General features: G+C 58.1%; 1 protein-coding gene across 5 annotated transcripts in view; it reads left to right on the top strand.

Moving 5' to 3' along the window:
* Window positions 1–27,167, top strand: part of ACTN4 (actinin alpha 4) — a 70,854-nt gene that overhangs the window by 39,262 nt on the left and 4,425 nt on the right. For 3 of the 5 annotated variants that reach the window (XM_040445946.1, XM_040445942.1, XM_040445944.1), the window contains exons 2-16: window positions 4,777–4,891; window positions 5,148–5,267; window positions 8,679–8,765; window positions 9,801–9,888; window positions 10,496–10,574; window positions 11,767–11,848; window positions 12,625–12,710; window positions 17,039–17,131; window positions 18,769–18,999; window positions 19,606–19,753; window positions 23,059–23,209; window positions 25,734–25,842; window positions 26,031–26,171; window positions 26,246–26,428; window positions 26,525–26,659. In XM_040445946.1, the coding sequence (XP_040301880.1) occupies window positions 4,777–4,891; window positions 5,148–5,267; window positions 8,679–8,765; window positions 9,801–9,888; window positions 10,496–10,574; window positions 11,767–11,848; window positions 12,625–12,710; window positions 17,039–17,131; window positions 18,769–18,999; window positions 19,606–19,753; window positions 23,059–23,209; window positions 25,734–25,842; window positions 26,031–26,171; window positions 26,246–26,428; window positions 26,525–26,659 (1,848 nt within the window). Of the gene's footprint in view, window positions 1–4,776; window positions 4,892–5,147; window positions 5,268–8,678; window positions 8,766–9,800; window positions 9,889–10,495; window positions 10,575–11,766; window positions 11,849–12,624; window positions 12,711–13,948; window positions 14,035–17,038; window positions 17,132–18,768; window positions 19,000–19,605; window positions 19,754–23,058; window positions 23,210–25,733; window positions 25,843–26,030; window positions 26,172–26,245; window positions 26,429–26,524; window positions 26,660–27,167 lie in introns of all 5 variants that reach the window. The other 2 variants (XM_040445947.1, XM_040445943.1) reach the window with 1 other exon arrangement.

Below are 27,167 nucleotides of genomic sequence, written 5' to 3'. Positions count from 1 at the left end.
CCCCCCCCCCCCCGAATGTAAATTCTGCATCTGTTTCGTTTCTTCCCATGCCCAGTGTCTAGTAGGGGTTCCAAGTTGGGAATCAACCAAGTAAATTCATTGAGCACCTGAGGACAGGGCCACTGTTCCGAGTCCGTGCTTACCATGAAAATGGCCTTAACAGTAAAGCCTAGCTGAGCTCGATGCTCTTTGTCTTTTCCTCCTCCCACAGGGTGCCAGTAGCTCTGAACAACCCCCCCCCCCCCCCAATAAAATAGAAACACTGAGCTTGTCTTTCTCAGTCACGACAGTTAGTATCTCCATTATGGCTCCTCTGTCTTCCTCCCACTGCCGAGTTTCTCTTGGAGGCTTTTTACTCTCTTTTTTCCTGGTCCTCACGCATTGACCCTTGCCCCCTTCAGCTCTGTCCTCAGCCAGCAGCAGCCAGTGTGACCTTTGGAAGGCCCCGTGAGGTAGGCCCCACCAGCCTCATGGCACAGCTTGCTCTACCTTGTTCCCTCTTTTTCTCTCTCCAGCCTCCTGGAGGGCCTTTGCACATGCTGTTCTTGTTATCTGCACAGTCTCCCTTATTTTTTGTCTTCTCTCATTCTCAGTCCTATCAGAGTGGGAGAATTACCTCGGAAACTACCCCGTGTCTGCCCCTACCTAGATCAGGAGCTTGCATGCTGAATGGTCTTTCGCTCCCTTTCTGGGGGCAGCGGGGAAGAGGGCAAACGCATGACACCTTGGAGTGGGGCCTCTGGGGCTCAGAGGACCTGGCTTTAAGTCCGGCTCTGTAACTTTCCAGGTGCGTGACTCCCTGTGGTCAAGTCACAGCACCTGTCCGACCCTCGGTTTCCTCATCTGTAAAATGAGCCCGTAGTGGCTCCTACCCCACAAGATAGTTATGCAGCTGGGAGAAATTAATACGTGACAAAGTGCCTAGAACAGTGCCCGGCACGTAGTGAGCTCTATAGAGGTGGCTGCTCCGGTCATTACTATTACTTTTCCTGCGGCTGTTATTTCTGTAGCTGAGCGGTCGCTTGATTACTGACATCCTCTCCCTGTTCAGACTGGGTGCTCCGTGAGAGTGCAGGCTGTGTCCACTTTTGCTCACTCCTCTGTCCTCGACACAGGACCTGGCCTGGGGTCGACCCCCAGCAAATGCTTGTCAAGGGAGTGGACGTGTTCCAACCCCATGGAAGCCTGGGGCATGCGGAGCAGTGGAACCTGTCAGCCGTTGGCTCAGCTGTTGGCTCTGTAGCTCAACGCTCTGAGAATTTTGCACAGCGGTGGGTGGTGTGGTGGGCACACGAGGCCTCTGTCTATTGAAACCACCCCTCCACACTGTCTACCCCACGCATCTTAGCCTAAACCGGTAGGGAGAGGAAGTGTCGAGTAGAGAGTCATTCTTGTGGCCAACTAGGAACAACCAAATGTTTAATGTCCCGTTCAAATCCCAGCTCCTCCTGCCCAGTCACTGCGTAAAGAAGTGGTGGTCTGGGGTTGATTCGTTCCCTGAAGATGGCCTTGTGAGGGCCTGTTCTCCTCGTCTGTGAGCCTCGAGTGTCAGCACGTGCCCGTCATCTTCCAGAAGGAGAAAACAGCCACGTGGGGCATAGGGGTGGGAGGCCTGTCGGTGGGGTTTCCATTCTGTCTGTGGCCGGCTCAGGAGAGAGTTCTTCCTTCTCGCCACCCAGGCCAGGCAAGCGGATACGCTTCCTAAGCACCTGCTCGGTATTCTGCTGAGGACGCTGCCTGCTTCCAGCTAGGGACACAGAAGTACAGGGCATAGTGACCGTTGACTTGAAAACAGGTCTTTTTTTGGACATACGTGTAATCCTGAGTGCTGACAGAATCTGTGCCAGGCACAGTCTGAAGTGATTAACTTGCATTATGTTGTTCAATCTTTATTTAAGAGAAGTTAACTGTCCCCACTTCATCATCGGACAACGTGAGGCTCATTGCTTATCCAGGGCTACCCTTCGGGCAGGTTGCCTCACCCGGCCGAGGTCAGATTTGAACCCAGGTCCGTGTGAGCCCCAAGCCCCAGAGCTCTTACGTGCTCCCCAGAGAAGATGAGCAAAGGATGGGGTACACGTTTGTGAGGACAGATAGCCTGAACCCCACGAGGCGAGTTTTGTTCCCAGCCTCCACAGGAAGAGGGTTTCCTGCAATTTCATTTCCTCTCCAAACCATGGAGGTGGGGTAAGGGCCTTTGCAGAGAGGGAAGCAGCCACTGTGCATGCAGACAATTCATCTGGCATTAACTTTATGCCAGGTACTGTGTCGGGTGCTTTAAAGCCTCTCGCCCACTTAATCCTTGCAGCAGCTATGGGAGGTAGATTCTGGTGAGTCCATCCGACAGAAGGAAACTGAGGTGTAAGTAGGTCCGGGAGTTGGCATTGAGACCCAGACCTGTGCCCTTTGAGAGCACGTGGGCATAACCCAGGCAGGCTGAGGTGATGAGGGCTGCCGTTTAGACACATTTCTGGCCCTGCGTGCAGACCAGGGGCCTACATCTTGGCCCCAGCAGCACTGGAGCACTGGGGAGCTTGCCCTCTGGCAATCGCCCTCTTCTGTCCTCAGCCTTGGGATACGATCGGTCGCTTTGCCATTCGCAGGTATCTTTCAGGTACGCGCACGGGCAGAGGCCGGCTTTCCTGGCCACTTCCTGCCCCAGCCCGGCCTGCTGCCGCCCACTGGTTTGTAGGACGGCTGAGTCGCGTCTCGCTGCCCAGCACCGCAGCTGGCTGTGCCTCAGACATTACAAGGGATGGAAGTCCTGCCCCCTTGGAGCTTGCACACGTGCAGGCAACCTCTAGTAACACACGGAATGACTAGAGAATGCTTTTGAGAGCTGCCGGGGGCTGCGTGGTGGCCAGGGCAGACAGGGGAAGGAGAGGATACTCTGGAAGCAGTGGCAGGATTTCAGGAAAGGAGGAGATCTGGGGAGGCACAGCGACGACCGGGGCCGTCATGTGCTCTGCGGGCTCCGCCATCGCGAATCCTCACGCTGACCGTGACTTGGGTGCTGTCCTCACCACATTACAGACAGGGAGGCAGATGTTAAGGAAGGTCGGATGATGTTTCCATATGAGTAGTGTAACCAGCAGTCTGGCTCTGGTTTGTCTGAATTCAGAGCTGTATAGAGGGGGTTGGGGAATGAGGCAGAGAAGGCACATTCCTGCTTCCTCAGTGTGAGCACCTGCTTGGTGGCCAGAGTTCAGGCATGTGCGGAGGCAGAGGACAACACCCAACTGTAAGAGCCCGAGAGAAAGGTGCTATGATACCTGTGCAGAGGAGGGAGCATCCGAGTCAGAATCGGGTCGGGGTGAGCCAGTCGGTGTGGACGTCTCAGAGGAGCTGTGCTTCAGGCTGATCTTGAGGGATCAGCAGGTGCCAGTTTAGGAGAGGCGGAAGCAGGGTACAGGCACCCTTACTGAGGGGACAGCTCCACACAGGATGGGGTCTGTGTCCCCCATGCAGAGGAACTCTTCACATCCACCGTTTGGGTTTGGAAGGAAACCTCATGCCCATCCTCGCTGCACGGCGTGTTGATTAGGCCGCTCCTTTGTCTGGGAGGGGCCTAGTGTTACATCTGAATGAGCAGGAGTGGTGACAGTTGTCAAAACACATGGTGCTCCGCCAGAGGCTCCTTGGAAGCCCCTCGCCCCCCACGTGGCCTCTGCCTGCGCCTGGGCACGGAGCGTGTGCTTGTACGCTCCTGGCCCTCCGCCCACATCCATGCTGGCCACTGCAGATGGAGGTGGCAGGGTGGGGTGCGGGTTACGGGGGTTCTGTGAGAAACAGAAGCATGGCATTTTTCCCAGACCCTGCTGTGGGAGGCTAATTGGGCCGGTTTCCCCAGAAGGTGTCTAGACACGTCCACCTTTAACTGATGTGACGCGCTTCCTGGGGGCTGATGTCCGGTGACATGCCCGGCCAGCGGGGCCTGAGTGGCTGGTGCCCTGTACTGGGTGTTCTGGAGTTGGGATTTGGGATTTGGGTTGTTGTTTGTGGCCCTCTGAACCCGAATTCATCCTTTCATGTCCCGGCATCTGCGTGCCCTGTGTTTCAGACACTTCCTCAGATATGGCTGTCTAACTCTGGTGGGGGGGTGCCTACCTCCACTTGCCTTCCAGCCTCCTTAAGCTCCCCTAAGGTTTGGAAGGGTGGGATGTGGAATGTCCTCCCAAGGAATAGAGGCTTGCGCAGGGCTCAGAGGCTCTATGCTCCCGGTCTTTTAGGGGAGGCGCTTGCTGCCAGGCCGCCCAAAACTCCAAGAGAGACTGACTTGAAGAAAACCTTACATTTACAGCAGGCTTTTATTTTCCATCTGCTTTCCTGTCTCAGGTCATCTCTGTGCCGGCAATGGCTCCTACCTGAGAGGGAAGGAAGCCAGCACCGGCTAGGACCTGTGGTCTCATCTGCCTGCTCGGGTCGGGGGAGGTGGTGAAGGGCTCTGTGTATCTGTCCCAAAGAATGTAAGAGCGGGGACCCAGTGTCTCGTTTCCATACCCGGGGTCTGGCGCTGAGTCACATTTGCGTGACTGGGTTCTAGTCCATGCTGTGCCACTTATCATCCAGACAATCGTGCGGTGGGTCTGCTAACTACCCTGAGCCTCGGTTTCCTCAGATTGACTTGCCTGGGTTGCTTAAGGATCAGAAACAGTGTATAGGAAGGCCCCGTGGTGGCCACTGTTGTCCCAGGGTCAGGGTGGTGGCCCAGTCCTTTTGTTAGAAGGCCCCAACAGTCACACTGACCCTCCAGGCCTCTCTCTCATGCTTCCCCAGACGTTCACAGCCTGGTGCAACTCCCACCTGAGGAAGGCTGGCACACAGATCGAGAACATCGATGAGGACTTTCGAGACGGGCTCAAGCTCATGCTCCTTCTGGAGGTCATTTCAGGTGAGTCTCCTGTGCAACGCAGCACACCCCACACCTGGAACAGGTGCCCTGTGCCACGTCCCAGGGACTCGGCCCACCCCAGCTGTCCCTAAGCTGCTGGGAAGAGACTGAGGCTTTGAACGACTGCACTGCAGCGCATCCAGGCGCTGGCCTGTGGGGGAGGGCGGGCCAGAGTGCCATGGCGGCCAGTTCTGGAGGGCAGTAGGGACATTAAAGTTTCCCTTTCTCCCCCTCTTTCTCGGGGCGTGGCTCTCAGGTGAGCGGTTACCTAAGCCGGAGCGGGGCAAGATGAGAGTGCACAAAATCAACAATGTGAACAAAGCCCTGGACTTCATCGCCAGCAAAGGAGTCAAGCTGGTCTCCATCGGAGCAGAAGGTGAGCGGGGATGGGACAGCTCGGTCCCTGACTTGCAGGCTCAGAGCCTCAACCTCTGTACTCCAAGCAGGAGTTGTGTGGGTGGCAGAGAGAGCACTTGGTGGGGTATAAAGCCCCAGTATATACCCCAGCAGTGACCACAGTGACTGCCCTCGATGTGATCATTGGGTCCCCAAGCTCCTCCTCCCTTCCACCCACAGAATAATCTAACACTCGGGAATCCAGTGCCCCCAGTTATGTAGGGCAGGCCTCTTCTACAGGGCAGGAATGACTTTGTCCTGGACCCTGGACACCCTCATTGGCCCTTGTGCTGGGCCTCAGAAACACTGACAGTCACATCACCTGGCGTCCCTGTGCCTGGAGCACCTTTGCCCTTTGGCCCTGCCTGGTATCTGGAGATCTCAGGGGAGAAGGACTTTCGAGGCCCGGTGTCAGGGCTCTGGGGTGGGGAGTGCAGGTCCAAAGGTCAGTAACCAGACTTTTCTGGCTGCAGGACCTGAGGGAGTTTGGCCCCTGACTGGATACCCAGGACCCTCTGTGCCCCATGGGGACACCCAATACTGCGATTCTTCGTTCTAGACCTTTCCACTAGAGCAACAACACGCTGCCCTCCAGCAGCCAGCTCGTCTCGAGCTCACAGGCGCTTTTGGAGACGAGGCGAGGCCTGATGGAGCCCAGAAGCTCCCTGTCAGCTTGCACTCACAGTTCAGCTCATTAGAGCAGGATTTCCTACACCCTGACATCCATGTTGTCCCAGCTTCTAGAAAAACAAAGAAAACTAATTGCTGTTAATGACAGGGCTCTGAGAGGTTGGCCAAGACTTGAGGCCAGAGTGTGCGTACTGAGTTCCAAGGCTCTGCCCCGGCTGGGACCTCTCGGGGAGGGGTGCCAAGCGTCACATGCCACAGTTGAGGTGGTTGGTGTTTGTTTAAAAAAACAGCAAAACCCCCAAAATCAGTCGGCCTTCAGATTTTCTGTCCTTGCATGGATCTTTCCTCCTGGCTCCACTCCAGCCTCCTGCTTCTCACAGCTGCACTTACTTTGCTCAAATGCTAGCCTGTAAATACAGAGGGGTTAGAGGAGAGACCCGGTGGCATGCATCAGTCTTCATTTGGAGAAAAACTCCGTCTAAAAATGTTCTGCGTTCGTGCCCAGATTGGTTCACTCCCAGTCCCTGTGACCGCTGGGCCCCGGGAGAAAGCTGGAAAGCAGCTACTAGAGGTGCCCCGAGGGCTTCAGAATACCTGAGAGCCCCAGCCCCTGCCCTGCCTCCCATCGCCCTACCCTCCGCATGGTCTGGGCCGTAGCCAAAACATGACTGTCTTGTGGGGGCACAGCTATAGGTCCGGGAAGCGTCTGGTGCATGTGTCATGAGAGAATCCGTCTTCCTCCTGATGGGAGCTCTCTGAGCCCTCCATGATCAGCTTCCTTATGCAGCCGGCTGGGTGTGGGAGCTCCAGCCGCCTGTCCAGACTGCGTGCGTTCCCCTGCTGTGGAGTGCCTGGCACTTGGGAGGAACGCAGCATAGGTTTCCTGACTGGATATCTCTGCCCTTGCCCCAGGCTGGAGAGACTCTGCCTGGTTTCCCTGTATGGGGTTCTTAGCCCTGGGAAAGGGCCCAGCAGACATTGTGTCCTTCCGTCCTTCCCCTGCCTCTGGGCAGTGGACTGTGCTTATTTTCTTATCCTGACACTCTCAAGACGAAAACCACCCTCTGCCATCAACCTGTGGCTTCTAGGGGGCGGAGGGAGGTTCTCCTCCGTTGTGGCTGATGGGCCCCACCCTTTCCTCTCGAGTGTGTCCTTGGGGAAGGCCTGGCCCTGTCCCCTGGGTGATCACTCTATCTCCTTTCCAAATCAAGCCCACCCTGGAGTTTTCTGTTCTCGAGGGTCTGTGAGCAAGGTCTCTCTTCCTGCACCTGCCGTGCTGAGACGTTGGGGTGCGGAAGGCATTTAGAGGGCTGCAGAGGCACATCTGGCTGGCAGACTCAGGGATGAGGCCACTTGCACTTCTCTTACCCAGCAGTAGACACATGGCGCCCTGAGCGTCGCCAAGATGATTTTTCTGTAAGCTACTGAAGCTGAAGACCATGTGGTACAGACCTTTGAGGCAACTCCCAGAAGTTTGAGAGTAGTTGTTCGGTTAGTGAAGAAAGTATGTACCTTCCCGGCTGGGCCTGGGGGCCGCTCTCCCTGTCCTGCAGCATCCTGTCTTTCACAAGGGCCGAGGCCAGGTACTGAGGGGCGATCTCAAAGGCAGGCAGTGAACAAGTAAACCAGCACATACGTGGTGACAAATGATGGTTAGCATGTGAGGGGCAGAGCAGGGTGCTGGCGAGAGAGGGGCACTGGGCGGGCACCTTCAGATTGGTGGTTGGTGGGGGTTATTTCGGAGAGGTGACAGCAGAGGCTTAGGGGATGGGAAGGACAGCCATCCGAGGAAAGGGTCAAGGGGTGCACTTCGTGGGTGGACAAAAGGCGTGAGGTCCTTCTAGCAAGAAAGCCTGGCTTGCCGAAAGGACACGGCCGGGGTGTGCCGGGCATCAAGGGGCAGGGTCACCCAGGGCAGGATTTGTAAGTGGGATTTGAGAACATGGGCTTCATTTTAGATGTAGTCGGGCTTCGGGCAGGTGAGTGGCACAAATCTGATGCACCTTTTAGGGGCGCCTGGGTGGCGCAGTCGGTTAAGTGTCCGACTTCAGCCAGGTCACGATCTCGCGGTCCGTGAGTTCGAGCCCCGCATCAGGCTCTGGGCTGATGGCTCAGAGCCTGGAGCCTTTTTCCGATTCTGTGTCTCCCTCTCTCTCTGCCCCTCCCCTGCTCATGCTCTGTCTCTCTCTGTCCCAAAAATAAATAAACGTTGAAAAAAAAATTTTTTTTAAAAGTGGGCACCCTGGCTGTTGTGTGGAGGTGGACTGCACGGGGCACGGAGGGGGAGGTGGTGTGTCGAGCTCTCGGGGGGAGACCACAGTGGCCTGGACAATGGTGGCAGCAGTGAGGTTGGAAGGAAGTGGGCAGATTCTCAACAGTAGTGTGGCACGCACCCGCCATGGGGAGACGCACCCTTGACGGCACGAGGGAGGTACACACAGAGGGCTGGGAGTGCGGGCCCAGTGCCTGGGACACGTGTCAGGGAGGAGCGCTCTTTTGAGCTGGGCGAGACGATGGGCTGGCCGGGTGAGAACAGGCCTGCGTGGCGGACAGCACGTGCACGGGGGCCCGCAGGTGCTGAGCAGCAGAAGGCTTGGGGGACGGTGCTTCCCAGTGTCCGTGTAGCGTCTCCCAGGGAGGGTGGCGGACAGGCCTGGACGGCTCCCGTTGGACCATCGGAGCTAATCTCTACGTAGAGCCAGAAGGAGTCCCCTCTGGTTTCAGCAACCTTCTCACCCTCTGCCCCCTTCCGTGCATGCAGAGATTGTGGACGGCAACGCAAAGATGACCCTGGGAATGATCTGGACCATCATCCTCAGGTTCGCCATCCAGGACATCTCTGTGGAAGGTGAGAGCCTAAGGCCTGGCAAAGAACAGCCTCTTCTCCCTGTCCTGGTCCTGTCCAGGTTGGGGTGCGTTAGATGGTGATTTGGGGGTTTTGTCTTCATGCTTGAGGCTCTTCCGTGTTTCCCGGCATCACTCGCGGGGCCTGGCCCCGTGCAAGAGTGGTTAGTGAGATCTGGCCGGGGCTGCGGGTGAAGGGTCCCCAGCCAGCCGTCCAGCTCTGGCATCCACCCAGAGCCCTCTGGCTCCCATGGTCTCCGTCTCAGCGGAGCCTCACACGACGCTTGTCGAGTGGGCATGAATGTCCCCATTTTCCAGTCAAGGAATCTGAGTCGCAGAGCAGACCAGTGGCAGAGTCAGGCCTGGCCTGGTTTTTTTGCGTTAGCGCCTACATGTTTCCATTTGACACGCCCACCCTCAGACCTTTGCCTCCGTGAACCTGGGGCCAGTCCCTCCAAGCATGTGTGTGTGCTATGGTGTGAGCACAGTCATCCCGGCCAGCTTGGGGAGCGGGTTCCCGCAAAGGCCGCAGCGGTGACCCTGCACTCCGCGCTCCCGGAGCCGCCCACGGGGAGCAGACAGATGCCCTGGGCCCCTCCCTCACCACTTCCCTGAAGCCGCCGCCACATCTGGGAGACCCCGGGTGTGCAAGGCCCGGCGCTCAGGCCCCTTGGCTGGTTCTTCACCTTTCAGAAGAGTCCAAGGCCAGCATCAGGGGCTTGTTTGGCAGTGTGTTCTGGAGGGTAAAGGGACAGGCTTTGTGGGCAGAGACGTGGCGTGGTGTCCGGCCCTGGCCTGTCCTGTCACTACCACTTCCTGGGGTGACCCCGGGCAAGTGACTTCTCAGGGCTCGGTGTGCAGGCCAGTGGTTGGGATCAGCGGAGGTCTGCCGGGTGTCTGGAACAGGAGGGCCTCTTCCTGCTGGCCCTGCCGCTCTTCCGTCTGACTCCTGTGCCTGGGCTGAAAGTCTCGTTCGACGGGGCCGGGTTGTGGGGATGGGGTTTTGACCCCACGCTCACCGTCCTTGTGCGTTCTGCAGAGACCTCCGCCAAGGAAGGGCTGCTTCTCTGGTGCCAGAGGAAGACGGCCCCATATAAGAACGTCAACGTGCAGAACTTCCACATCAGGTGAGTGCCCGGCCAGAGCACTCCAGCCCACCGCCTTCCCTCATCTCGCCCCAGGACGGAGTCCCATCCCCCCATCTGGCCCTCTTTCCCTTTCCCTGGTTCTGTCCCATGGGTCAGGGCGCACGCACTGGTCTCCCACGGTGGGCTGTTGCCCTCCACTGTAGGCCCATCCCACTCGGCGGGGTCTGGCACGTACAGGGCTCAGCAGGTCCTGGCCATCCCGGAGGCCAGCACTCACTCATAAAGTACTAGCCACGGGTCAGGCGCCGGGCTAAGCGTTTACGTGTATTCACTCATTCAGTCCTCATAACAACCCAGCGAAGTGTAGCTACTCTTACTACCCCGCCTTACAGACACGGAAACTGAGGGAGTAGGAGATTATGGGACTTGCCCTGCCGGTAAGTGCCAGAGGTGGGATCTCACCCCAGACCAGCTGGCTCTAGCAGTCATGCTCACGGCCACTCTGCCAGACGGTCTCCTTGCAGTGCCCGGCGCACGCACTATCTCAGTAAATGGGAATTAATTGTTCCTATGGGTGCCCCAGGCTATCAACACTTACGTCATGGGGAGAGGGCCCTCCTTTTAACCTTTGTCTTTCCATCCCCAGCTGGAAGGATGGCCTTGCCTTCAATGCACTGATCCACCGACACAGACCCGAGCTGATCGAGTATGACAAGCTGAGAAAGGTTTGCCTCTTGCACATCCCTCAGTGACCCAGAGATCCACAGAGTCTGACCCTGACTCTGGGTCACCTCTTCCATGCCCGTCTATTGCTGGCATCCGAAGGAGGATTCTGTGCTCACATGGGCAGGCTAAGAGGGCCTTGTGCCAGCTGTCACCAGACCCCGGGCTTGGTGGCTGATTCTTACCTCCCTTGCTCCCCTCGGGGACTATCCCCTTCTCCCCTTATGGGCATTGCGACTGCCCACGGTTATTTTGGGGCCTGGCTGGCCGTGCCTTCCGGGTCCCCTTCCTTAACCTTTTAGACTCTAGAAGCATTTCCTCTCTGCCTAGTGGAGAAAAGGGCTGAAGAACTCCAAGCCATCACTACCAGCAGGTGTTTCCCCGGCAGGTTCCCATTCTCACTTGCCTTTACAAAGCTTGTGAGCCCGTAAGACCAAGGTCCTGCCCTCCAGGAGCTCCCAGCCAGTGGAGAAGGTGGGATAGTGTGTCCAGAGCAAACCAGCCCCATGAGGCCATGCACATGTGCGCAGGCTGAATGAGGGTGGGAAGTGGGTAGGGCCAGAGAGGTACTGCAGAGGAAGGAGGCCGTGGCGAGCTGGCATGGTCCAGGAAGGGCCTCTGGAGGGGGAGGCAGCCTAGAGCCAAGGGGAGGGCATTCCCAGTGGGGGAAGCACGAGCCTGCACTTGACCTGTTCAAGCCCCTCTGAGGAATCGAATTGGGCTCTAGCTAAACATCGACTAAGGCACATGAGTGAGGGTCTTTAATCCTAGGAACAGTGGGGAGACCGTGTGAAGGCTGGACCATGGGAGCTCTCGGCTTACCCCTAACCTGTCACCCCCATGGTGTTCTCTCAGGTCTGGACCACACTTTCTGGGTTTCAGGACAAAGGTCTCAATCTGGGGGCCGGAGGGCTGGAAGTTGTGAGAAAAGAGCACACCTGCATTTTCTCTGGGGGAAAGGTCCACGCTTTTTCCCACAAAGATTCCCAGATGCATTCCTTTGAGGATTGACTGTATGTGGGTGCCCTCCTCCCCAATCCCCATAGCAGCACAGGGGGCCGAGAAGTGCCTAAAGAAGCCTTTCTAGCCCTGCCCCTTTCCAGGATGCCTCCCTTCCAGGCCTGCCTCGTTCTGTGCTCTTGCACCCTGCCCCTGACAAAGTCCTTCCTCCCTCCTTCACCTCCCTCCTCCCAGGATGACCCTGTCACCAACCTGAACAATGCCTTTGAAGTGGCCGAGAAATATCTAGACATCCCCAAGATGTTGGATGCAGAGGGTAAGTACATCCCTTTTGTTCAGTCACCACCCTGTTCTGCGGGCATGTGTTGAGGTAACTTCAAGGAGCTGGCGGTGCCAGTGAGAAGGGCTGGATGAATCTGGGTGAACCGGGGACAGTGGTGCTGCCTGGGAGCCAGAGAGGGAGCAGTCTGAGCAGACCAGTCAGGCTCAGAGATGGGGAAGCAGGGGAAGGAGGAGCTGGAAGATGACTGGTTGTGGGGGCCACGTCTCGGAACAGGACCCGCGTGTCCTGCTGGGGCCCTGTTGGAGTCCTGCCCCTCTCGTGGGATGGGCAAGCCAGGTGGCCAGGGAGGGGCTGGCTCCTGCAGACATCCAAGGCCGCTGTCTTCCCTGCTTGCCCCCGGCGTGGAGTCTGGAGTCCATCAAAGCGGAGTGTTTGTTTTTCCTTTCCGGCTTTGCTCCGTTTCCCAGCCGTGCACCACCCCCAGCCAGGACCCATGTCTCTGGCCTCTGGTGGCCCCGGGGGTTGACTGTCCAGCAGCCCCTTGAGGCCATTCTCAAAGAGAGGAAGTGGCCTCATTTTAATCCAGTTCCCACAGCCTTGGCCTTTCTAGAGACCACAGGGAATGGAAGGGCTGAGGGTATGGACAAGTCTCCTGGAGTCACTGGGGGTCACTGAATCCATTCTGAGGGTCCTTCTCCTGGGATGCCTGTGGCCTTAGGAGACTTTGGATCCCAGTGAGTGACCACCTCTCCCCCGCCCCCCATGCCCGCCCCTACTTGGGCAGTTTAACCCTTGTCGTTCACTTACAGACATCGTGAACACGGCCCGGCCCGACGAGAAGGCCATAATGACCTATGTGTCCAGCTTCTACCATGCCTTTTCGGGAGCGCAGAAGGTACCGGGCAGGGCCAGGCAGGCCCACCTCGCCGCCACTGCCCAATGCCGCCGCTGCCTCTCGCCTCCCACGCTCACCTCATTTCTCTTGCAGACGGCAGTGGCCTCTCTCCGACTGGAAGCCATCCCCCCCGACTCCAGGCGTCACTGCCCGTTTAGTCTTTGCTCACGGTATCTTTTGAGTGCCTGACCTGTGCCAGGCTATTCCAGGCACTGAGGATACAGTAGTGACTGAGTCAGGCAGGATCCCTGCTCTCATGGAGCTTACATTCCAGTGGGCATGACCGACAACAGACATGTCCACAGATAAAAAGTCATTTCACATGGTGATAAGCCCAGTAGAGCACGTAGGGCAGGATGGTGGGATAGAGATATCTGTGGGGCTGCTTCAGCTGGGGGCCCTGACAGGAGGCTTCTGCTGGGTGACGTGGGCAGCCACTTGGAGTGATGAGCAGGTGCTGCCGGATGAAGATCAGCAGGAAAAGCATTCCAAGCAGAGGGTAGAGCAAGTGCAAAGGCCCTGAGGCAGAAATGAGCTTGGCTTATTCAGGGAAGAGTGGAGAGGGAAAAAATGAGGTTGGAGATAATAACAGTGCCATGGTGTGTAGAGTCACCATAGTCTGAGATCCGGAGTTCCATTCTAAGGGCCCTAGGAGACCGTTTGGTGGTCTGTTCTGGGGTAGTAGGTAGTTAATGTAAGACGTGATCTTACTGATGTTTTCGGAAAGATCAGATAGCTTTTGACCCTTCCAGCCCTAAACCAGTCTTCCTTTTTTTTTTTTTTTTTTTTAAATTCATTTCTTTACTAGAGAGAAAGAGAACAAGCAAATGGGGGAGCGGCAGAGAGGGAGAGGGAGAGTCCCAAGCAGGCTCTGCACTGTCAGTGTGCAGAGCCCAAGGCGGGGCTCGAACTCACGAACCATAAGATCATGACCTGAGCCGAAATCAAGAGTCGGATGCTTAACCGATTGAGCTACCCAGACGCCCCTTCCTTTGCCAGTAGCTAGTGTCACAAACCCAGGTCTGGTTAGAAAAGGACTCCACCTGTTCAGACTTCCCTCTTTCCCTCTACAAAACCTCAGCGATCCGTGTCCACACAGCCGGAGCCGGGGTTTGGCTTCCAGTCCAGAGCAAGCGCTATTCCTCCCGCATGAGCCTAGGGTCCGGCCCCGGCCGCCCTCCCTGCATCTTTCACTCTCTCCTGCCTCTCTCTCTCTCCTTCTCTCTCTCTCTGCGCAGATATTGTAGGCACTCTGAGGCCAGATGAGAAAGCCATCATGACTTACGTGTCCTGCTTCTACCACGCTTTCTCGGGGGCTCAAAAGGTGAGCTGGGGCGGGAGCACCCCTCGCTGCTGTGCCTGCAGACTTGCCCTCACTGTCCCCCGCATGTCCCCACCACCCACTTGTGGTTGGAGCCCCAGCATGGGGACTGACCTGGGTCGGGTTCTCGTGACTGTGGGCCTCTGGTTCCACCATTGAGCCTGCAGTCCAGTGCAGACACGGCACCGATATTCTCCCCGTGAATACGTTCCCCCCCCCCCCCCCGCCAGGAGGGTGGTGGCGTCCCAGCGGCTCTGGGTGGTCGAATCCCAGCAGAGCTGCGGTGCGGGCACTCGGTTGCCCTGCCCTCTCCGTGATCCACACCCAGACGCTTGCCCACCGCGCTGGCATCTCAGTGGGGCTCCTTCCCTCCCAAATGCCCCAGGAAAGGCTTGGCATGAGCAGGTTAGACTCTCCTCTCAGCTTGTACCTGCCCACCCAATTTGCCACGCCCCTGTCCCTGGCGGCCCCGCTGACAGGAGCGGAGCATCAGAAGTGTCTGTTCCCAGCAGTGGCTGTCCGCTTCCATGGGAGAGAGGCCTGCTTGGAGGCCTGTGCACCTGTGTGCCCTCCCCTTGCCTCCTGGTCTCTGGTCTTGGGCAGTAGTATCCTCCCAATGACGTGATTTTGTGTCACCGATTAGAAATGGGCGGGGAAGAGGAGAAATTAGCTCTTGTTTCTTGAACACTTACTACGTGCTGGCAGTCCTCCAAGGACTCTGCACCTACAGGTTCTGGGACAGTCCTGCACACACCCCCGGGGCGTGGGTGCCACTATCTTCACTTAAAAGGGGAGGAGACTGAAGTTCAGAGAGGTCACAGGGCAGGGGCTGCACCTGCTATTGCCTGTGGACCCTGCTCTGCCACTTCTTGGCAGTGTGACCTTGGATGGGTCACTTCCTCAGTTTCCCCATCTGTAGGAGGGTGAAACGAGTGCATGTAGGCACGGGGTGAGTTAAAACAGCGCTGAGCCCCGTAAGTGCTCAGTAAATCATCGGGTGGCTGGAACAGCCTTGCAGGGCCCGCCCGTGCCCACCGTGGTCCTTCCAGCCCCGTGGCCAGAAACAGCTTCTCATAGCCTCTCACCACCTACCCAGCGTGTGACTGCAGCTCCTGTTTGGCGTGTTCTGCTGGAGGGCAGAGGAGGGGGGTGGGGGCGGGCAGCCACGGAAGATTCCAGGACTCAGACCCTGACTGACGGCACGTTGGCCACTGGACTCGCTGCTCTGCAGGCCCAAGCCAGCCTCGGCCCACCGCATCCCCCCCCCTTCTGCCCGGACCGCCCTCCTGTGCTCAGAGCCGAGCTCCGCTGTGGTTGGGGCTGGGCAGCCTTGAGGGATTTGTGGGAGTGGATACTGGCAGGAAAGCTCAGGCCAGAGCATTGGGCGTTTTTGAGGCAGCTGGGCCCCTCTTATGCGAGAAGCTGTTGGGAGCTGCCCATTCACCAAGGGACGTGCCGCCTCCAGGCTTCTCCAGCGCCGAGTCTGGCTTCCTCCGGCCTGTGTTTACGTCTCAAGACAGCCTTGTGATGCTTTTATTATTGCTTCTTGTCCTCGGGGACTCCATCCTGTCTCTTAAAAGAGTGCTCTCTGGCACTTGTTTTGTTTTATAAATACAAGGTGAACCCCAGGCCTGGCACCAAGCATGACTGTTCCCTCCTGATAGTTTATTTCTAGTCACTAAGCATTTACTCCTTATTCCTTTGTTCACTCACTCATTCATCAACTCTGAGTACCTAAAACATACCAAGCCCTGAGCTGGGTGCCGGGAATTCATCTGTGAAGCAGAGCACCGCTGACTAGCAGCTCCTGCCTTCGTGGGTCTGCCCGGCATGGTGGGTCTGAACACGGGGTGCCCGTTGTGTCTCCGAGCCAGCGGTCAGGGACTGACCTCTGGGACTCCCCCCACAAGCCGTGGCCTTAGCTCTGCTTCCTGCACTCACCGGGGCTGGATGTTTATTGGCCGAGGCCCCTGTGCACCTCATCTCTGAGGAGCACTGCCTGGGGCTGCTGCTGTGTGTCCTGCGACGTGACTCACGGTGTGTGCCCGTGTGCACACACACCAATCTCCGCTGGTCCCCACTCACCTCCCCGCCGGTCCCAGAAGCAGTGTGTGGATGGGAGAGGCTGGGCGTCGGTGCCTGCCGCTCGCGGGTCTGGAGCCATCCCCAAGCCTCTCTGTTTTCCTTCCCCGCCACTCTGTAGACCCTCCTCACTATTTCTGTTCCTGTTCTGTTGCCGTTTCAACTTCTCCTCTTGGACCCTTTCTGTGCTTCTTGAAAGGTACCTGGTCTCTCCTCTCCCCGTGTGGCGCCCCCCCTTGCTCTCCTTCTTCTCCACTCCTTGCATTCCCTCCCCCCTCCACCCAAAGCAGGATGAGGGAGGACGTTGTCCTGTAGTTCTGAGCAGAGACTGGTCAGTCTCCACCACTCCCTGCTCTCTGGAGCGTGGCTCCCTTCTGCCCCCAGGATTGTGACTTCTGCCCAATGAGCCATCAACACCCACCTCCGAGGGGGGAATTAGGAAAGGGACACGTGTGCTTTGCCTGTGCACTGACCACGGACTTCTCTGGAGGGCACCATGCAGCTATCCAGTGCTTGGCCTTTCTGCCATGGACCTTCCCACCCAGGGCGAGACTCCAGGGCCAGGCCTAGCTAAGGTCCCCTCCGACACACAAGCCTTACCCAGCCTTCCTCCCTGAGGACCTGTTTATCCACTTCCCCATAGTGGGAGGGCTTTCCGGCCCTCAGCACCTCCGGGGTCCGGGCTGAGGGGCCCAGCTATCCGGGGAGGGGGTGGTGCCTTAGCAGTAGGGTATGGGGACTCCGGCGGAGCCCTTCAGGACATGGCTGCTCAGGGTACTGTCTTGCTGGAGCTGTGCTTCTCTCCTTCCTTCCTTGGGGAGTGCTGTGTGGGCTGTGGATGAGCCAGCTTCCAGGGGATGAGCCCTTCAGGAGGGAGGGTCACCAGCCCTCAGGCGGCCCTGACTGTGGTCTTCCTCTGCCCCAGGCGGAGACTGCTGCCAACCGGATCTGCAAGGTGCTGGCCGTGAACCAGGAGAATGAGCACCTCATGGAAGATTATGAGAGGCTGGCCAGCGACGTAAGTGCCACTCATCCCGCCCCTGGTGGCCCCACTAGAGCAGGAGGATTGGGTCACCTCTCGTTACCCTTGGCCGCAGGTCATGTGAAGCTTGCAGAGGGGCGAGCAGGTATGGCAGTGACACTTTCTAGATGAAGCTGGTATGTGACCTTCCAGGCTAGTTTCACAAGGCCTTAAGGGTCAGGCTGGCGTGTCACCTTGCTCCCTGGCTCCCTCCGTCTTGAGCTTGGGTTCTTACAGAGGTACTCAAGGAGAGTTCTTGAACACCCCCACCAGACACGGTGACAGGACTGGGGCTTGTCGTGGCGGGCCCTGTGCTCTCCACAACCGCCCTGGGAGGAGGGAACTCCTGTTACCCCCTTCTCCAAGCGGAGAAACAGACCCAGAGAGACTCAAGCACCAGGCATGCGGCTGGTGCAGTAGAGAGCCGGGGTTTGAACCCAGGCAGTCCCACTCCAGAGCCTGAACCCAGAAAGTCAGCTGGGAATGTGGGTGTTTAGTAATTGTCTTCTGGATTCCCTCCTGTGTGTTGAAAATTTCCATATTAAAAAAACAAAAACATTGAAGCTCCCCGAGAGCCATGGTTTGACTGCTCTTCCAGACTAGTGGTTCCCAGACTTTGAAGTTTCATGGATCAGGAATATTTGGAAAAGTATTTGACAGCCAAACTATAGTGACCAGCTTTTTGTTTTGCCAAGTTAAGGATATTTTTAAAAGAAAAGGCTAACCAAGGTGCCTGATTGGCTCACTTGGTGGAGTGTGCAACTCTTGATCTTGGGGTTGTGATTCGAGCTCCACGTTGGGTATACAGATTACTTAAAAAAAAAAAAAAAAGAAAAGAAAAAGCTACCATTTGTTACCACCATCCTTTCTATCACCAAGAAAAAGTTAAAAGGTTATATCTTGGGATCCCATCCCTTCCTAAGAAAGGGCATTTGGCTCCTTGCATCAAGATATAAAGACACATAGATACCTTTTTCCTTGCTTTTTTCTTTTTGCCAGAACTTGGCATTTGGGAACCACTTCTTTTAAGTGTATCTATGGTAGACAATAGCTGGTTTTACTCTTCTAGAATGCCCGGTTTGTTTGCTTGTTTATACCCGGGCCTCACTCTATATGGTAGATACAAGCGGCTCATCAAAACACACGTCACTTTTTTTTTTTTTTTTTTTTCAATTTTGCTTTCAAATTGAAAGGCCGTGCATGGTGCCTTGGCCTCCTTAGAGGAAGCCTGGCATGCAGTGGGCTCTTCCCTTGATGCGCTTACGGCCCACGAACGAGGAGGCAGTGAGACGTCTCTCTCAGACGATGCTGAGCTCACTGAAATGGCGCTAGTGAGGTCATGTGGTGGGAGGTGATGGGAGGGATGCTGGAGTTGAGTCCCCCTTAGATCCGAGAAGAAGGAAGACCGGGAACAACGGCATGAACAGGAAGTAAGCGGAGAACAGCACGGCGGCTCACAGGGGGCGTGCATCCCCGTACTTCCCGGCCGTAGGATCCCAGTGGGGATCATGGGGAAGCCAGGCTGGGGAGCGGGGGTGATCCCCGAGACGGGGCCCCTGAAGACCCATATCCCTTGCACCCGTGCACGGGGCGAGGCCCTTCCCGGCACCCTGAGGCTTGTCGCGGGCCCACAGCTCCTGGAGTGGATCCGACGCACCATCCCCTGGCTGGAGGACCGCGTGCCGCAGAAGACCATGCAGGAGATGCAGCAGAAGCTGGAGGACTTCCGAGACTACCGGCGCGTCCACAAGCCGCCCAAGGTGCAGGAGAAGTGCCAGCTAGAGATCAACTTCAACACACTGCAGACCAAGCTGCGCCTCAGCAACCGGCCTGCCTTCATGCCCTCTGAGGGCAGGATGGTCTCGGTGAGCGCTGGGGGGGGGGGGGGGGGGGGGGGGGGGGGGCGGGCCCCCCCCCGGGGCCCGGGAGGCACAGCCCAACTCCCAGGCCAGCCTGTGGCCTGCAGAGCTGCAGAGGGGCGGCTCTATACCACCCCAGGCTTATCGCGGGGCCAGCACTGGCTTTCTTAACTAACAGGCACAGCCTATGGGGTGCAGGGGTATGGTAGGGGGCCCGCTTGACCCTTCACCGCGGTCCACCTCCCCCATCACTCCTTAGAATTTTAAACCCACCCCCAAACCCACACCTTATTTTGTGTGGCATTATTTCACTTTGGACCCCCAGTTGGCCATGATTCCAGACCACCATGTGCTCAAGGCCCCTTTTCAGTAGAGGGATGGTATTCAGTGGACAGTCACCAGGCTCTCGTATTGCCATCCATGGCATTCATTCATTGTCACTTATTCATTTAATGCAAAAACTGGATCGCACCTGCCATGTGCCGGGGCCCGTCTAGGCATCTGGATACAGCAAAGCAGGGGATAGAGGTGACCCCAGCCCCTTGCTGCTGCCCGCCTTCACCTCAGCATCCCTGGCCCCTTTGTGAGCCCTGTCCTCTCGTGTCCTCATAGGATATCAATAATGGCTGGCAGCACCTGGAGCAGGCAGAGAAAGGCTACGAGGAGTGGCTGCTGAATGAGATCCGCAGGCTGGAGCGGCTCGACCACCTGGCAGAGAAGTTCCGGCAGAAGGCCTCCATCCACGAGGCCTGGACCGATGGTACGGTCCCCCAGCTCCCTCGGGCACATGCACGCGTGTGCACCCACAGCGCCTCCTGTGTTGTTGGGTCTGTTTGTCAGACCCCCTTTTCCTGCTGCTTGGGGATGAGCCTGTCAAAAATGCCATTTCTGGGTTCACCCGGCCCCAGGCAGCAAGCCACACTTTGGAGCCAGGTCCTCCTTGCCGCCCACCCTGCTCTGGCCTCAGAGATTACTTCCAGGTGGGCCCCTTCCTGGATGATTGGAGGCTGTCATCTAGGAATGCGGCCGAACTGTATGCGACTCCATCGAGAAGTGACCCTATCCCTGTCCACTCTGCTGTGTCCTCCCTGAGGATGGTGGCCGTGCCGGGGCAAGGGAGTGGGCTCTCCCATCCCTGGAAACCTGTGTTCAGATGTTCCGCCCACCTTCCCTCTCCTACTCCTTTGTGACTGTGGACGTCACACTGAAGAGCGCGTGCTGGTTGGGCCTGTGTGCCTGAGCTTGGTCCTTAAGGGCAAGGCCAGGGAGCCGCCTCTCAGTTCTGTTGCCTGAGCTGCAGATGGAGCTTGCTGACCACCTGTGCCCCCCCCCGGGAGCTCCTCCTCCCCCGCAGCCACCTGTTCCCCCGGCTCCGGGTGTGGGATCCCATCACATCCCCGGCCCTCGGTCAGGACCCAAGGTTGAGATCCCGAATTCCAGAGGTCTGAAAGCCTTTGGAAAATGGCCAGTGCCTGGGAAAGCCAAGAGCCGGGACTCATGCCCTCCCACTCTGGCTGCCTCCCTCCTGACTATGCCCTACCACCACCGCTCTTCCTGGCTGATGTCACACTTCTTGTGTTGCTCAGTGTGAGGTTTCATCCTTCCACCCCCACCGTCCCCCACGAGGCCCTCACTGAGCCTCTGGGGGCTCCTCCAGTCCCCATCTACCCAGCTGTGGGGCAGGCGGCCCCAGCACTGGCCAGATGCTGAGATCTTGCTAGAAGCACCCATTCGGAGCCCACCCCGCCCCCGCCGGCCTTCGAGCATGCAACTCTGCGGGATCCGTAGACCTGGGCCTACGTCCCCTGTGTCCCTGGCTGCAGTTCAACTGATGCCCTCCTCACACCAGTGCAGGCCTCCGTTTTCCAGCAGCAGCGGCCAGATCCAGAGCAATACCCTAATCCAGCCTCTGCTGGGGAAAGAATGCGGAGGAGGCGACGAAGAGCCAGCTCGGGCCAGGGATGCAGGCGCCTCCTGCCTTGCAGAGGCGGCGTCCACGATGAGGGGGGTGTTGTCATTTGGTCCATCCCCTCATTTATTCATTCATTCGCCTCTTCCTTGAGCACAGCAGCTTCCCAGGTGGGCGAGGTCCCTGCCCAGGGAACTGACGAGCCAGCCGACCCTGGCATTTCTTTAGTCAGGGGGCCCTTGCGCACACAAGTGGGTTTTACAGCATCCGTGTTCCCCAGCTGGACTCCGCTCTCTCCTCCTGTCATTATCCATGTCCTGCATCTCCATTGTCTTCCCACCAGCTAGGTGGCTTCCCCATGGACCTCCCTTGGCCCATGTTATCAGCTCTTCAATCCCTCACCTGGAGCCGCAGGAGGCTCTGGGAAGATGGTTTCCTGAGGCCGAGGGGTGTGGGTGTGATGGCCCACCAGAGTTCCTTTCCTGGGAACGACTGGGACTGGCCTTCACTCAAAGGAGAAGTTGGCTCAGCCCCTAGCCAGGGCCCAACTGGTTCAGCGGCCTCCACACGCCCCTGTCGCACCCCTGCCTCCCTGCAGGCGCTTTGGCATCTGGCCTTCCACCTCGCGTCAGCCTGGAGCCCCCAGGCGGGCTTGCCCACTCTCGTTCCCAAGACCTGAAGCTTCTGTCCCCTGAACCACTCGATTGTGCAACACGGGAGGACAGACTGACCTCCTGGCCCCTCTGTACTCCTGGGATCCAGCGGTAGTGGCCTTCTTTCCCCGGAGGGGTGGGCCCAGAGAGCGGGTTGAGCCACCATCATTCTGTGCCTCCCTCACCACCCACCACAGCCTGCCGGGGCAAGGGTCCAGGTGGATGCTTTGCAGAGGGTTTTGGATTCTCTGGGGGAAAAGATAAAAATGAGCCCCTGGGTCCCTACTGTGGCTTCCCCTTGGCCTGAATCCAAGGCATCCATGGCCCCGGGCCATTCCTCCCGGATCCCCCCCGCCCCGCCCGTGCACCCCTTGCCAGCTCTGTTGCAGAAACTCTGCTGAGGCAGAGAAGCGGTAACCTACTATTTGTGGTTCCCACCCTTGGGAGACAGCAGTTTGGGGAAGGGAATTGCAAGCTTGCCTTTGTGGCTAAGCCTCCTGCCCCAGCGCCAGGCCCTGTCCTCGGGGTGGAGGAGATGCGATGGTGCTGGTTCGGCGCCCGCCCTTCCCAAACGTCACCTCACTGAGACTTGAGACTGGACACCGCCGTCGGCCCCATTTTACAGATGAGGGGACAGGTGGGGAAAGGCCACGTGCCGTCCCTCCGCTCTGCGTTGCCGCTCTGGTGCCAAGCTGAGTGAGGAGCAGGGTCTCTGAGCTGCCACTCCAGGGGTACCCCGAGGTGGCTTGCCTGAAGCAGAACACCTTGAGGAGCCGGGGGTCCCAGTCACCTTCCCAGGCTGGCATTCCGCTCCCCCCACGTCTGCGATACCGCACCGCACCGCGCTTGCAGGGCTTACTTACTTGAGCTTCTGTCCTGGGGTATGTAATTAGCCAGGCTCCAGGACTAATAACAGTGTTCCTCTCTTCCTTCAAAGGGCCTGACAATGGGCCCCACCTCACTGCACACAGAAAGCCCGTGGGATGGCGTAGGACACGTAGGTGTGTGATAGGACCCCACCCCGAGGGAGCCTGGCCTCTAAGTGCCAGGGGGCAGGCACAAGGGGTGGGGCCCCTGGAGAACTCTGACACTCTCACACTTGCCCTTCCGTCGCTCTGCTGAGGCCTGGGCTGCACCCCCTGCCGCCTCTCCAGATGTCGGCCCTCCACAGATGGGTCCACCTTGGCAACCGTGGGAGAACCGTCCAGTTCTGGTCCACCAATAAAGGGCCCTAAGTTCAGAGCACGCAGGTTGGATTGGGATATGTGTCTCAGACCCACTGGCCCCACAGTGTCTCCTAGCTCCGTCCAGGATATACTTGGGCTTAGAGATCCCTTGAAAAGGCAAGGAAAAAGGTTCTGGAAGTTTCTAGCCTTCACAGCACCATCCCCAGTGAGGCAGGATGTAAGGTCCGTACCCCGTTTCCTTCCCTGTGGTCAGACGACCCTCTGGACTCCCACTGCCCTGTTGTCCGAACACCTCCTGCTGTCTGCCCCACCCCAGGAAAGGAGGCCATGCTGAAGCATCGGGACTACGAGACGGCCACCCTGTCAGACATCAAAGCCCTCATCCGAAAGCACGAGGCCTTCGAGAGCGACCTGGCCGCACACCAGGACCGCGTGGAGCAGATCGCAGCAATTGCCCAAGAGCTCAAGTATGTGTGGCCCGTCGTGTCCCTGCCCCACTGTGGGGGCAACGTCCCGAGGTCCAGCCCTCTCCACCCCCACCGTCTCGTTTCAGATGTCCGGGAAGGGCCTTAAGGGATGATGCCCACCTTCTCTTAACCCCAGATGAGGATAGTGGGACCTGTATTCTCAGGCAGAAGGTCTCTGAGCCCTTTCCTGATTGCTTAGGCTGTAGTAGTCCCTGAGACTCTACCTTTTGCCTGCCACACCAACCAGGACCCCCACCCCCACCCCCACCCCCTGATGTGGTGGGCGGCCTAGCCCCTGCTGTTGCCACCCGCTCCTCCCTAAGGGGACTGGTCTGCACAGAGAGCCCATTGTTCTGCCCGGCCCCTTTCCTCTCTCGCTCAGAATACACTTATTGTGCGAGCTTCCAGGCAGCCGGGTTCTTTGCCCTCCGTTCCCCGCCCCAGTCAGATAAACTTGTGCACACAATTAGTACACTGAACCTCCAGAGCCGGTGAATGGAGCCTTATTCCACCAGCACAGCGGCCAACGGCAGGGACGGCCCAGGGAGCGGGAGGCCGAGGCCATTACTTCATGGAAAATCTGCAGGCCCTGGAGGGGCGGCAAGGCTCCCAAAATAGCCGTCTGCTCAAAAATAGGATGCTTGGCTGGAGCTGCCCTTTCCGCAGACACCCCCACCCTGCCGGTCATCCCTAAAGTTCTGCTTGCTCCTATGAGGCCAGCAGTGGTGCCTGGTGGAGCCCCTCGCCAGGCAGGGCCTGTTTCCTCCCTGACTCGCGCCCTCAGCACTGCCCAGGTGCTTTGAGGGTTCCCCATTTGCTCACTCGTGAGGCCTTCACCGTACTGGGAAGACACAGTCTCTATTGGTCACTATTAGGGGCACCTCTAGGGGTCTTGCAGCCTCTTCTAGGGTTGAGCCTCTGTCCCTGGCACACCCAGGTCGAGGAGAGTGAGGTCACATGTGAGATGCTCATAGGGGTCACGGGAGGTGGGCGTGTTCCACCACTGACAGGCGAGCTCCTAGAAGCTGGTGGGAAACAGTCTTGGAGTAAGTCCGTGGGCACCGAGAACGCTGTGTGGGACCTGTTACCCAGAGCCGGGGAGCAGGTGGTCACTGAGACAGCTTTTCTGGACCGTGGTGGCCCTGGACTGTTTGGGGTGCTGTCTGTTCCCCCCCCCCCCCCCCGAAGATGAGTCAGAGAGCCAAGTGCTGGCCAGGGTGAGCCTGGACAGACAGCCTGGCTGAGCGTTGGTTAATAACAGCAACAAAAACTCAGAGCACTCGGCGCTCTACACGCACCAGCTCGTGTAATCCCTCAGCAGCCCCATGTTATGGAAGGGGAACTGAGGCACAGAGAGGCCAAGAGACTTGCCCAAGGTCACACTGCTGGGGAGTAGTTGAGACAGGACCAGAGCTCAGGCTGCCTGCCCCTCTGTGGAGCACAGCCTTGTTGCCCCTCCTAGCCGCTTCTGGCCCCTGTGTCCCATCTGCCTGTCAGAGTCACCAGATGGTCCCCAGCCCCATCCCATGTCCTGTTCCTCCCAAAGTCGTTCCCTGCTGCCCACCCCTCATCAAGCCCCCAAGGTTTTGCCTGTACCCCGACTCCCTGGGAACCTCCCACTAAGAGGATCCGGTTCTGGAGCCCAGAGACTGATGGGAGGGGCAGGAGGCCATGCTGGTGGCTGAGGGGCCAAGGACTATTGTGACAGTCCACGTTTTTCTTAGGTATGTTGCTAGTTGCTTAGAATGACATTGCAGGCTCATTATCCATTTTTTCTTAGCACCCATTAAAATAAAGTAAACCGCTTTAGGGGAGCCTGGGTGGTTCAGTTGGTTAAGCATCTGACTCTTGGTTTCAGCTTAGGATTTCAGCAGCACCGACAGTACAGAGCCTGCTTGGGATTTCTCTCTCTCTGTCCCTCCCCAGGTCTTTCTCTCTCTCTCAAAATAAATAACCAAAAAGATTTTTTTTAATGAAAAAACCCCTTTAACATCGCTGTTGCTACATTTACCTACTGGGTACCAGGGACTGCTCTCAGCACTTCATGTGCACTAGATAACTGGATCTCCACGGTATCCCCACGCCTGTTTCACAGATGGGAAAACTGAGGTATCCAGAATAGGGAATTCACGCATTCGGGGTCACACAAGTAGAAAATCAAAGAGCCGGGATTCAAACCGAGGGAATTTGGCACCCATCCTTTAACCAGCGTGCTCTGCTAGACTTTTTTAAGCAAACAAAGCAATTAGATACAAGCTTCATTGAGGGCCACACTTTGGGGGCCTCTGCATTAGTGTGTAGTGAGCCCTCCACCCCCACCCCTGCTGCCCCTCTGTTACCCCCTCCTACATTCCTCCTACCTGGGGAGGGTCATGGGCTAGCGGGGTCATTGAAGACTGATCACCTTAAATGTTCGTGTCCCCCGGCGCCAGGGGGAGGGCAGGACCCAGCACAGCCTTGACTGCCCCCTGCTGGGTGTCATCGCCCATGCTCTCCCCCCCACCCCCCACCCCCACCCCCGCAGTGAGTTGGACTACTATGACTCCCACAATGTCAACACCCGGTGCCAGAAGATCTGCGACCAGTGGGATGCCCTTGGCTCTCTGACCCACAGCCGCAGGGAAGCCCTGGAGGTGAGGAGGGGCGACGTCCCCCGTGGAGCCCTGTGCCCCGAGACTCTCAGGACTGGGGGAGGGTGTGGGCGATGCCTGGACTCTTGAGCTTCCCCTGATGCTCCCTGAGGGAATATTCTCTGACCCTTTGGGGCCCTCGACCACCATCTACCCGCTCACCTCTGTCCCTTCCCTGCCCCGTATACCAGAAAACAGAGAAGCAGCTGGAGACCATTGACCAGCTGCATCTGGAGTATGCCAAGCGGGCAGCCCCCTTCAACAACTGGATGGAGAGCGCCATGGAGGACCTGCAGGACATGTTCATCGTCCACACCATCGAGGAGATCGAGGTCCGCTCCCACCCGCGCTTCTTGTGGGACTTCCAAGGGCCCAGGCTGCCCCTCACTCCTCCTTCTCCTTCCAGGGCCTGATCTCCGCCCACGACCAGTTCAAGTCGACACTGCCAGATGCTGACAGGGAGCGGGAGGCCATCCTGGCCATCCACAAGGAGGCCCAGAGGATCGCCGAGAGCAACCACATCAAACTGTCGGGCAGTAACCCCTATACCACCGTCACCCCGCAGATCATCAACTCCAAGTGGGAGAAGGTGTGCAGGCTCGCTGGTGGGACCAGGGCAGGGCTGGCCCGGTGAGGGCCCCGCCCCCGCCGACTGCTGGTGCTCACACCCCCCACCCTCCCCCAGGTGCAACAGCTGGTGCCCAAGCGGGACCACGCCCTCCTAGAGGAGCAGAGCAAGCAGCAGTCCAACGAGCACCTCCGCCGCCAGTTCGCCAGCCAGGCCAACGTCGTGGGGCCCTGGATCCAGACCAAGATGGAGGTGAGGAGCCGGCGCCCCTCGCAGCAGGTCCCCGGGGCTCCCTGGTGGGTCTGCCGGGGCTCCCGCTCCGGGAGCGACAGCAGCCTCAGGATTGGGAGAGTCAGTGATTTCGTTGCTGGAAGTGGCATCACCAGCCAGAGGGAATCTTGGTGGAGGAGGGTTTGAGCCTCGGCCCTGCCCTGCCCGCTGACCAGGAGGTCAGGTACAATGTAACTTTTCCTTGGTGTTCTCATCTCCGAAAGGGGGTGGAAACAGCCCTGGCACTGCCTCAGCAGATGCTTAGGGCACTGCTCCGTGGTGGCCCCGTTACGAGCACTGGTGTCTCGGGCTGGGCGGTCCGAGCACAGACCTCTATGGCGGGCTCACCAGTGACCCTTGGGTCCCGGCCCAGGGAGCCTGTAATGATGCTGACGGCAGCTCTGGGTGTGCCTGGTGTGCCTTCCGAGTGCTCACCGCACGCCAGGCACCATGCTGGGAGGGGGCTGCGTGGCCACCGTGGGAACTCACG

This window comes from Herpailurus yagouaroundi, unplaced genomic scaffold (assembly GCF_014898765.1).
Source record: "Herpailurus yagouaroundi ecotype Mexico unplaced genomic scaffold, PumYag 194, whole genome shotgun sequence".
Classification (NCBI taxonomy): Eukaryota; Metazoa; Chordata; class Mammalia; order Carnivora; family Felidae; genus Herpailurus; species Herpailurus yagouaroundi.
This window is presented reverse-complemented; position numbering and strand designations above follow the sequence as displayed.